Source organism: Triticum aestivum, chromosome 3D (assembly GCF_018294505.1).
Source record: "Triticum aestivum cultivar Chinese Spring chromosome 3D, IWGSC CS RefSeq v2.1, whole genome shotgun sequence".
Lineage (NCBI taxonomy): Eukaryota > Viridiplantae > Streptophyta > Magnoliopsida > Poales > Poaceae > Triticum > Triticum aestivum.
This window is the reverse complement of record NC_057802.1, coordinates 415522808-415535102: the sequence shown is the minus strand read 5'-3', so window position 1 is coordinate 415535102 and position 12295 is coordinate 415522808. Positions and strand designations below refer to the sequence as shown.

Sequence of the window (12295 nt, the reverse complement as noted above, 5' to 3'; positions counted from 1 at the left end):
CCAGAATAGGTTTGTCTAGTTCTAAGGAAAAACATACCCTTCCACCCGTGTGTGGAAGATTACTAAATCAGTAACCGAGTGGTGTTCAGAAACTATACATGCTTTTTGTTAAAAATGTTTTGGCAAAAAACGTGTTGCTACCTACATCTAAGCATCATCTCTACTTCGGTTACATATATAGTACATGAAGCACTTTAAGCAGCATGGCTGCCATGAAGGAACTGATACACTTCTGCAAACACAAGGCATCGAAAAATATATTCTTTTGAGCATGGACATCAATACAACAAAACAAGCAATAAAATTCTTTTAATTGGTACAAAGCAAAATTACAACCACCGCGTTATCCCTCGAAGAAGAACTGTGCTTTCAGCTTCAAGCTCGGCCAGAATGCTGCAATGACTTTTGAGTTCCTTCAAACAGATCCAGCAAAAGTTCCTCCAGATCCTCAGGCCTGTACTTTATGTAGCGATCTCTCTGCTTGGTGCCATCAAGGAAGGCAGAGTATCTCCCCACAAATGTCCTGTAAGCCTGTATGACTTTCAGTGATATGGAAATCCTGACATCTTCGCGGAGTTGGTCATCAGGGACAGACCATGCCGTCTGAACTCGATAAACATCTTCAAAGGACAGGTTGAAGTTTTTGAACTTCTCCCTGATGATTTTACGAGAAGCGGCACCTCCGGCGGCACATAGGCCATCATCACTCAGGTAAGAGAGCACCTGACTCCACGACGCCCTCTCGTAGTTGGTCGCCTGATGCTGAAACATTCGGTTGTGCAGCCGGATCCAGTCGTCGCCAAGAAAGCTCTTGAGATCCGAGTTCTTCACTTTCTGGACCATGTAGCAGATATTGTTCATCATAAAGATGTTCCGCAATCGACAATCTCTGTACAATCTAGACCCAGCTTCAAGATTTGCTTCTAAAACTGCAGCAACAGACTGCAGATGCAATGCTGTGGCCGTGAAATGAGTGCATGAGTTTGGTATAGGCTGTTGATCCGCATCCTTGAGCAGTGAGTCAAGAGTTTTGCTGTAAACAGTGACAGCCTTTATATAGTTCATGACATACTTGGTGAGGGGATGCACTGCACCAGTAGGCACTGCACTGGATGACGTGTAGGATTGGATGGCATACTTGAACTCTGCAAATGTTTTCCTTGCCGATTCTCCCAGCTGAAGTAGGACTTCATGATACTCAGCTAAAACCATATCATTGCCCCCTGCTTGGAACAAGAACTCTGCTTCAGGGAGCAGATCATCCAAGACCTCATACATATCAAGAATCCGGAAAAGCTTTTCCGGCTTAAGTGGTCCAATTGCTACAGACTCATAAAAGCTCAGAAGCTGCATGACCGAGCTAAATGAAATCTCATAGAAGCACAAGTCTACAGTTGTTTCTGAAAGGTCACCAAAGACAAGACTGCTAAGGCGCCTCTCGCTCGCAAGGTAGACTCGGACAAAAGCCTTCATTGCCCGATTCCACCGCTTTATCGATGCACTCAGTTTGTTCCATTTAGTGCTCATAAGTTCTTCTATGCTGTGCTTGTCGATGTGAAGAGACCCAATGAACTCATCTAGTGCACCCTGCCGTGCATTGATATAAGCCTGGCAACACTCGTTATTGTAGTTACTCAGGAACATGAAGTTGGCAATGGACTTGACAGCAGAGAGTGCACCAGGTTGGATCAAATCAGCCACCAAATATTCAGATCCTCCGCTGCTACCGGTTTGTGTTGACTTGCCTTCACTTTGTTCCTCACTGAATGAGCTGCTTGAAAATTCATCCGTGCTGCCATCCTCTGTAGTACGGAAGGAGAGAAGCTCCTGTTCTAACGGTTGTTTGTAGTATGTAAGAAGGTAAACAAACTCCTCTTCGAGCCTCGCCATCGCCATTTCAAAAAGGTCATCAGCATACACGGTGAGTTCCTTGTGCTCTTTGGCTTCTCCACCAGGGTCCAAATTACCTAACTTCTCAGACAGCTGCCGTAATTTGTACAACACTTCTAAGTACTCAAATGAGTTCTGTGGGTCATGAACATGCAAGGAGTTATGAAAATCCAAACTAAGGATCTTCTTTCGCAGTGCCTTGAGCGCAAGCTTAATATCACATATCTCTACTTCTTCTCCCAGCTGGATGTTTGAGTATTGCTTATCTAACTCAGGAGCCATCATTTTGAGATTTTATATTCAGCGTCTTCCCGTTTCCTTTCCCTGTTTCACATGTTTACAACAAAGATCAGGTCCAACTCCAAATTTGGAAAAGCTTCAGATGAAGAACACCTAAGGTAGTGAAGATCGTACCATGCGAAGTATCACAAGACATGGACAATGCAAAAGAACAAACAAACTAGACACTGGGAGCTAAATTAACGAAAATATTCATTTGAGCACCTCGAGCGACTGATATATATACAGGGATATCATCACACAATTACTAGCCCTACGGTTAAAGGTGATATCATCCTTTTTTTTTCCTTAGTCTTGTTGTTAACCACGCAATTCTGTTTATTTACTCAAATTTCAGTAAGTTAAAAACATGAATGCATATTTCCTAGGTTTTTGGATTTGATTGGGTTGACACCAAGGCACATAGCAGGAGCACCACTTGTCACTTCTTGCTCCCAGAACATAAAACAACTTATTAACTTTGAGCTACAAACAATATTCATTAGGTTACTTTGATCCACATATAAACCCCCCAAACCCCAAAGAAAAGGATGATTCCTCTGTACTTTTAGAACACCTTTTGCTAGCATCTCTCCATCAGAAGGATATTGCCGACTGGGTCATGGTGACTTTCCAAACAAAAACAAAAACGAAAACGCCAACAAACGACAGCTACAAAGGATAGTAGTACTTTTGTTACAGATTACTACGACTCCATAAGTTCATCCATATTTACCGCTTGAAAAGAATTAGGCCAAAATTCTTCTACTCTACTAGTTACCACTTTCTGTGAAGATCTTCCCTACAGGAAGAAGAAAATCTAATACCAAGGATCGCCAAGCACAGACAGTCCGTCTAAAACTCTGAAAACAAGCAGTTCAGATGCCCACCGCTACCATACAAAACCAGCCCAAGTTCTAAACCGGAGAAAAGGTTAAGAGAGCGGATGCTGCTCCCCCAAAAAGAAAAATGAAAAATAAAGGCCCTGGCTAGAAGGGTGATATGAGGAACTCACCGCAGCACTGGCGAGCTGCTGCTGCTTCGCTTTCCCCGGGCCCGGCGGCCGTACTGGAGCCCGCCGGCGCAACCCAAGATTGGTTGCAGAACAAGCCGAGAGAGAGAGAGAGAGAGAGAGAGAGAGAGAGAGCAGGGGAAGAGCAGAGGACAGAAGAGGGGAGAGGGAGACGGGATTGGAAGGTCAGGTGTGGGAGGGCAAGTCAAGTCAACCCGGGGGTAGCGACGGCGACGGCGAGGGCGAGGGCGACGGGAGCGAGACAGACTGCGGAATGGTCCGTGGAATGGAATTCGGAACGGATGCCCTGACGCCGGGGTCTCTCTCTCTCTCTCTGTTCCGTTCCTTCACTCTATGCCGCTCCGTTCTGACGGGAGAAAAACACACACACAGACACACCAGGCTCCGGTTTTCTTTGGCCCTGTGGAAAACGGAGGAAGAAGGGCGAGCTTTCGCACTGGACTGACCGACCGGCTTCCGCTGACCGCCTGGCCGTGACCTCACATGGACACGAATCATCTTCTTACTCTATTGTTTGTTCATTTCTGGGGCTACAATAACGTCCCTCCACGTCCGTATCAAAACAAAACTATTGGTTTCTCTGGCCGTCGGGCCCTGCGAGCTCTCCGCACGCAACAGCAAACGATTTGTCTAATAACACGGTTCAATTTCTCCGAAAGTACTATTACTCACGTTCGCGGTCCACGGGCGCCAAAGGGCCCTATATATCTCAGGCCAAAATTTCGTCCCTTCGAAGTTCGAACCACATACACATGCAGTCACGCAGCATTGGTCGGATGGTACTTCTAGCTCTAGCTATTCATTCGATCTGGACCTGGTACCACTGCACGGAGCCCACCTCGCCGTCGACCTCGAGCTCGCACACCGACCGGACGAGGTACGAGACGGCGTCGTCCACCGTGTCGAACCTCGCGAGGTCCGGCGGCAGCGCGCCCCCCGGCCACCTCTCCAGCCACCCCCGCAGCCGAACCTCCAGCTCCTCCTTGGACACGAACTCCTCGTCCATCCCGGGCTCCAGCAGCACGTACGTGTCCGACTGGATGTCCGCCCGCCTCCTGCGCCCCGCACACTGCCAAAACCAAAATTCACATCACACAGAAAATAGAGTCATCATCAGACACTGCACAACGCAGAAAATTGTTGCCATGATTGAAGGATTGATCGATTGAACAGTGACGATATCTATCTTGAACCGTTCCACGACGGAAATGGATGGATGGATGAATGGGACTCCGACCTTTGTCCCGGGGCCTCGGCGTTGAATTCTCGGTGGTCTCGTAGTGGGAGATGCGCTGGAGAAGCTCGCGACTCCGGGCGCCAGTGCTGCCGCCCTGGGCGATCGCCTCTGGGCACGGGGCAACGACCATCTTTTGCCTGCACGTAGTGGTGGCGCATGAGAAGAGAAAATCACAGGAAATCAATCGAACTGGTAGCGCTCTCTGACTATTGATGGAAATCAGGGAGCATTTGACTGGCATGCTGCCACGATTGCGCGATCTTTTCGGTTGCTCTCTCCCGCTTTCTAGCTTTTGCTTTTGAAAGACGGAAGCGTCGCTCAATTCAATTCAATTCAAAGGTGGGCTGCCGGCTGCCCCGGTGTCGATTTTCCGTACGTAGTACAAAAGCTGGAAGGTGCGGCAAGCTTTTTCCCAGACTAAAGGAAGGCGTGCTTCCATGATATTTCTCAGCAGGATTCCGGAGCTGCTAGCTAGTCATGCTCGGCTAAAGCTGGAGTGCTAGATTTCTTTAGCCAAGTTGCAGGTCCTGGTCAAAAGGGTTGCGAGCCAAATAAAAACCGGTCAAATTCTGAAGATTCAGCACATCGTCTGATGATAATGATACGACACTGCTGGGTACAGCATGAATACAGTGATTGTATGGGCAGTTTTGTAGAGGTTGACTGCAAAATTTAGGACCAACGGGTGAGGTTAACTATCATGGATTAACCAAGAGGTTACATGATTGACTAGTAGAAAAATCCACAATATCCGGTAACCACATACTTCAGGGAGTAGACATGCGTAGCCATGCCAGTTGGAATAGCACCGGTTGGGTTAGAAGTTGACTAAACGGCTGATTCTACTACTACTAAGATCGGTACAGAAATTTCCTAAAATTCTCATCGCCTAACCTTTTGAGTCAAAGATGCAATCTACTAGTGCCTTGCCAGTTTGCTAGTAGTGAATTGTATTAATACAAAGGAGGACTGACTCTGATTCTGCAGCTCAGCCGACCTTGACCCCTGATTAGCAGACCCCTATGATTCAACGCCCTCTCTTTCCAGGATAACTACCTCGTTGGACAATGAACCTCCACGGCAAAGAATAAGATCACATATTACCTACTACCACCACCACCACTACTACTACTACTTAGCAAGCGATTAGCTGAGTGAGCACTGAGAAGAGCTGCCGTTACCGGTGAGCGGGGCCGTGGTGGAGGCATATTCCGGCAGCCGGGCCAGGGCCGCAGCCTCCATCCTTCCGCTGCTGGAGCTGTGTGGCCTCAAATCTTCTTTATCCTTCAATGGCTCGCCCGATACAACTCCGTTGGGCTCTGTCCAGCTTATCCTCCCCTGCCCCTGCATCGAGATTGGTGAGGGAAACATCCATCCAAAAGCCAAGAGCAGACCGGTTCCTTATAAAATTATCAACAATTGACAGGGAGCGCGCAGCCACCAACAAACACACGCTGGGGCTGTGGCTGCGGCTGCCAGATCAAGTGGTCAGCTACTTACAACAGGGCACAAGTTGCAGACAGCTGATGCCTATTTACCTGAACCACAGGTCAACTGTCAACACTAACTTTTAGCATTTCAACACCAATTCCACTTGTACATATGAACGCCCCAACTTGGGAGATTGTTGAAACGATATCCCATCGGATGAGCTATACGTCAACCATTAAATTTCGTGTGGAAACCTTCCGGAAAAAAATGGTTATTGCGATAATAAAGATCTCCCCCTTGAGATTCAGGGGTTCAATGAAGAGGTATACATGAACTCGTGTTAACACTATATAACAGCGTAAACCAACATCTATTAGTGACCTTTCCAGGTCACTGCGGGTCGTCAAATGTCAACTCATTTGGGTCTTGCGCATCATCACTGAAAATGGCAGTGATTTTGCTGGAACAGACTTATTCAGTGGCCTTCGTATGCCGCGATCAACTGAGCAATTTTTACTAGGAGGCTGTTCGCGGTTGCGTCCTTCGGGTGTGGAGATTTCAGTTCTTGGTACTTGTGTACGCTTCCAGCGAAATCTGTGAATAATCCGTCAACCCCCATCGTATTTATCCAGAAATCGAACTCGGCATAGGGATCCTGATGAAAGTCGAAGTGCAGAAACTGGTTCTCGTTCCTGTATGTGTAAGGGTGTACCTGCAGAAACGATGGAATTCAGTTTAACATGCGTCCAGGAACAAACTACCTGCCTGCCATCAAGTTGTAGTTGACATGTAGTACGGCTTCGGTCCATTGGGATCATTTAAAGCAAAGTTAACACACTAGTTAAATCTGAGTTTATGAGAATAGATTGCAATGGTTAGTTCAGCTAGAACTTTAAATGAGAGCATTCGTCCCAAATCAGTGCATTGCAAGGTGAGGACCAGGAGGACACAGCTGAGAGTTCCTGATGCAGATGTCGACAGTCATACCATGTGTTTTCTTCCAATGAATTCAGTTAATAATTTGTCAAATCCTAATGAGATAAAAAAAATAGTCCCTCCGTCCTAAAATATAAGATGTTATTACAACCAATGTAGTCATATATTGGCTGTAATAACATCTTATATTATGGGACGGGGGGGGGGGGGGGGGGGGGGAGTACATGACAACCATGACATTTAATTGGTTCTTCTGGTGATTCATAATTTCAGAGTGACCAAAAAGGCACTTGAACAAAACAATGCTGAAGGTGGTCAGAACTGATGTCGGTCTAACATCAATTACTTTATGAGCATGTGTGTAAACTGTAACTCTAGACAATTGTAAGGAATACAAACAAATAGCACACCTGGAGATTATGAGCATGCGCTCTTGCAACAAGATCAGTTGGTTCCAGCAAATAGTTTTTTGCAACTGGAACAATAGTATCTTTCCATGGACCGAGGCCGACAACATAGTTACTAATATATGCAAGGTAGTCATCTGAAGTGATTTCCCAGTATGACTGCAAGCAAAAAATAACATAGGTAATATTCATACAATCAGATGCTTCTGCGGAAGTTGCAAAAAACACCAAAAGTACATACTACTCACTTTTCTTCCATACAATTGACATTGATGTAGTATAAAATAATTTATTACTCAAGATCTATACCTGGTTTGTGTCTTGAGTTCTCACTGTGGTATCATCAATCAGAAAGATCTTCGGAGAGTCTGTCAAATTTGATACATGTACAAGGGAAGAGGGAGCAAATGATTGTATAAACAATGGCTGTTTTAGCCAATTTTCGGACATATATTGACCCCTGTATCCATACTTTAGTAAGGTATCCACAAATTTGTCCTCAAACTTCTTTCCATCTGCCCACTTTACCTGTCAAGAGTAGAATACAAGCTCATTGCTTGAAGCACTTCAGAAATAGGAAAATCCGCCTAAGATTGTACTGAATAAATCCAAAGCCTTTGAATTGCACAGCTCATCAAAGTCAACGTGAAGTACTTAAATATATCAGCTGCAGCATTGTTCTCTCCACCTATATACTATCAAAATATCTTTGCAAAAGCTAATCCATTCCCTACAATAACCATTTTCATAGCAAATTTCCGTATAGCTTCTAAGCACATTTCTTGCCAGAAAAGGCTTGATTAGAGAATTACGAGAATCCTTGAAGTACCCTATTGCTTATTGAGAGCAGGAGGACTTACATGCTTGTTGATAAAAACTGGATCTTTTATCTCTGGATATATTCCAACGGTTCTGCTTGCATCTAAGGCAACTGAAATGAATTCTTCAAATGTGATGATTGAAAATTTGCCTGCATGTCCAGACAATATCATTGATGATTCTTAATTCACAAATATGCCATCAGATTGCATCTTTCAGATTAGTTCATGTATTCTGCTAGTTTAAATAACTGAAATGCAAAATGGGTCTACTATAAATAAGAGCATGCTAGTTTTAAAAAATAAAAAAATAAAAAGAAACTTTGACGAAGTAAATGAAAAACACATTTTGGGAGAAGACTAAAATGCATACATCAACCATGGAATAAATTCCCAGGTATTAGTTGGTGGGAACTGGAAGGCAGGTTATTGAACAGAGAACTAGTCATTCATTACAACACCTATGAGCTTTCTAAAAAAACATAAGAATCCCTCCGAATTGATTCTTTTTGTGAGGCTCTGAATACATACTTTTTACGAGGCTCTAAGTTTATTTTGGAAGTACAATACCTTGATTCGTAGAGAGGATAATGTGATCACGGTAAAGAAAAATAAAAGCAGAAGCTCAAGGACACAGCCACATACCATTATATTGTTGATCTCTGAATGAGTATCGCTGCTTCACTTTAAGTGTTTTAAGTTCCTCAAGCGTGAAATCCACTGCATATGGATACCTAAGTATCAGAAAAATCAAGAAATAATAGGCTCACAGGTTCACCATTCACATTCAGTTCATATCCTAGCAATATGCAGGTAGTGTCAGTTCAGCAGCAGGTGCAGATAAACCAATATGATATTGCCATGATTTATCAACCACAGAGCTATATGCTATCTATGCTGGTGGGGCATGGTCAGTTAGCCACAGGCCAGTCTTGCCACTAGATGCTCATAGCTTGTGGCATTACATTGAAAATACCATATATACCAATTGTTAAATGCTGGCAGAATGCAGCAGGTAATGGTTCTTGGAAATCATGCACGTAGTGTCAACTTCCTAAATTTCAGTCAAGGGATAGTATAATTTGATGTATTTTTCTTGCATTCTATTGCTAACTTTTGATGCTGCAAATATATATCTGAATAGATTTACAAGAATGAATGAAGAAATCAGGGTTGGTAATAATAAGCAGACCTACAAACCAGCCAGTAACGTTGGCCCATTCCACCTCATAGGTTCTCCTTCGATTGGCGAATTCCTTACGGCCGGAAATATCAGTTGTATCATCAAGTGTTACATCATGAAAGCAGATCAATGCACCATCTTTGCTAGCAAGGATGTCAGTCTCTATAAAATCTGCACCTTCTTCAATAGCCCTCTGCAATAGGATTTTTTAATGAAATCTGTTAACATTAAAGGCTTTGTTGTTGTTGTATCTGTTAACTTAATAATTTTCCAACGGTGAAAAATCACATGATTGAAACATATCAGAATTGAGTTTTCTAGCATTTGCAATGGTCAATTTAATAAATCTAACCATCAAATGGTATATCCTCTTAATAAGGGCATCATCTTCCATATGCAAAAAAGAGATATACTATTTTATTTGTCATATAAATTCTATGAACTGTACCAGGTAAGCAGCACTTGTTTCCTCTGGGATTTCCCCGTTTGAGCCACGGTGAGCAATGTTATACGGTCGAAATGTCTGTATGGGCTTCTTCTCTTCATTACTGGTCTTACTTGGCAGTGGAAAGAATGGTCTAGCAATGACCACATGTAATAGTAGCAGAAGAAGAAAAGGAACATGACCTAATAAGATAGCCTGACAAAAGTTAATATTTCATCGTGACCTTTGTAGACAGTTTAGAGATACACAATGGACATTCCTTTAAATCTTTGGTGTATAAATGTTACTCCCTCTGTAAACTAATATAAGAGCATTTAGATAACTACTTTAGTGATCTAAACGCTCTTATATTAGTTTACGGAGGGAGTACATATTTAACACTGTTATTAGAATCCTCATATCCTGTCCGAATGGAAGAGTTCAACCATATTCCAGCAGTGACAAATATAACTACCACAGAGGTCCCTCTGAACAGTTTTTTAAAAATAGCCATGTGAACATGCAATGCTGAAAACTTACATGGCACTAAATATGGGTAGTGTCAAAACTATCAGAGGAAATAAATTGAGTCAAATACGTCCACAGAAAATCATTTAAAGACAAAAGATGCCACCTGTTGTTCATGAAGATTTCATTATGATTGGAAAGCATAAGTGCACAGATTTAATTTGGAGTTATATGGACAGAATATGTAGAAGTATGGATGCTATATAAATAAGACGCGAGTAACCATGATATATGCGACCGGACGAGGAACTAATCTAGCTGCCCTCCTCCCTATATTTACTATAGTTCTGAACATATTGATGAAAGAATATGCACGTTTGCGCTATGGATACAGCCAATGAAATATTCTTTGTGGACTAGTGCTGTTCAAAACAAGTGATTCCTCAGTTTTTAATGTATATATAATTTCTTGGTTTCAGTTATGTTGCATTATATATTGTAAAGGTCATAATTCACACAATCGAGTTTGTGCGTTTCTTCAGTGGCACTTGTTTAGAACTTATCTTGACTTTTTTTAAAAGATAATGTCAGGGCTTCCCACAGCAACGATTTCAATTAAAGAAACCACTAACATCAGAAGTTCACAGCAGGTTCTACGGCATGAAAGAAGCGAAGAAAAAAACTCTCGGCATAGCAGAACATATCAACTGAGGAAAAGTCTTGAGACCAAAAACTTGTCTACATATCTTCTCCTGCAGTCTAAATATGAGCACCCTGATCCAATTTGCCCAACCAAGCAACAGTTTCCCCACAAAAATAAAGCACTAAACATGCATAATAACTAACTAAAAATAGTAATGCACCTAACAAAGCACTACCAACGATTCCCTTGACCACAGAAAGAGGAACTAGCAGTCTACCACTAAAAAAGGGCAGCCCGGTGCATGTAGCTCCCGCTTGCACAGGGTCCGGGGAAGGGTCCGACCACTATGGGTCTATTGTACGCAGCCTTTCCCTACATTGCTGTAAGAGGCTGTTTCCAGGACTTATCTGTGACGTCATGGTCACAAGGCAGCAGCTTTTACCACTGCGCCAAGGCTCCCCTTCCAACTAGCAGTCTACCACTAACAGTACAGAAATTGTACAGAATCGCGCGGACTAGCAATAGGTAAGCAACCCCACAGCAAGTTCATTGGCTAGTTGCCGCCCACCCAAATCTAGCTAGCACAAACTTCTATAGTCCTAAATCTTAATCATCCATTGCCTAATAATAACAGCCATTGCCTAATTGCCGCATCAAGAATCACCTCAATTCGTGCCTGCACATCGCCACTACCCAGTTTATCGCTCAACCGCGCGTATGGTATCAGAAAAAGAATCAGAGTCGTGCAGGAGGAAAAAGAGGATAAACAACTCGACGGGCTCCGCTCGATAGATCGGCGCGGCGGGGAAGTATCGGGAGGAAGGCCAGCTAATCGGAGAGGGGGGAGGGGAGCTTACAGAGGGACGGACGCATAGTGCCGCTGCTTCGTCCGCAGCGCCTCCGATAACAGTGGGAGGCGAGCAGAGGCGGAGACCCGAGAGCTCGGCTCTAATGGAGCGAGGAGGAAGACGACGTGACGGCCGGGCCCCCTCTCTGTCTATTCGCTCCCGCTTTTTCTTTCCGTCACGCCGTTACGTATCATCCTCTTCTTCCTTTTTTTATCTTCTGGCGCCCGTGACGGGGACGTATATATGCACCCACCGATACTGCGCCCCGACGTTGACGGAATATTCGGAGGATAAGCTCTTTGGAATGAACAGCTAGTATTACCGGGATTATGTAGGACAGCATGAGTACTTGGGAATCGGAATATGATCCGTGTTACCTCGCTTACATGCGGGTCCCCCGTATATCAGCCGATCGTTGGATAGCGATGTGAGCCGTGCCGGCCTCTTTCCGGCCGGTGTGTGTGGGCGACTGGGCGACTAGTAGGGCGACGGGCCGTGTGCGGTGAGCCCGCGTGCATTAGCGGATAGGCACCTCGTTCAAACGTCTATGGCGTGCTTTTTTTTCATGCTTATCTCTACATCTAACGAAGCAGTTAATAGCCGGGTACTTCGATTTTATTTTCGTTCAGTTTTATTTCCTCCCGCCATCTCACCCTTTGGTTTTTCCTGGGAGTTTGTTCGTCATTGGTTCGCGCACC

At 44.2% G+C, this 12295-nt stretch overlaps 2 protein-coding genes across 2 annotated transcripts; both read right to left on the bottom strand.

The window, feature by feature from the left end:
• Positions 1-248: 248 nt before the first annotated feature.
• LOC123079260 (exocyst complex component EXO70E2) lies at positions 249-3547 on the bottom strand. The gene is made up of 2 exons (XM_044501993.1): positions 3185-3547; positions 249-2214 (listed from the first exon to the last, which is right to left on the bottom strand). Exon 2 carries the CDS (start codon positions 2173-2175, stop codon positions 376-378), a length of 1800 nt encoding a protein of 599 aa, XP_044357928.1. The 5' UTR covers positions 2176-2214; positions 3185-3547; the 3' UTR covers positions 249-375.
• A 302-nt stretch (positions 3548-3849) lies between these two features.
• LOC123079259 (glycerophosphodiester phosphodiesterase GDPD6) lies at positions 3850-11790 on the bottom strand. The gene is made up of 11 exons (XM_044501992.1): positions 11607-11790; positions 9663-9841; positions 9224-9407; positions 8677-8751; positions 8074-8183; positions 7523-7741; positions 7217-7372; positions 6388-6582; positions 5621-5783; positions 4440-4576; positions 3850-4271 (listed from the first exon to the last, which is right to left on the bottom strand). Exons 1-11 carry the CDS (start codon positions 11620-11622, stop codon positions 4002-4004), a joined length of 1704 nt encoding a protein of 567 aa, XP_044357927.1. The 5' UTR covers positions 11623-11790; the 3' UTR covers positions 3850-4001.
• Positions 11791-12295: the final 505 nt, after the last annotated feature.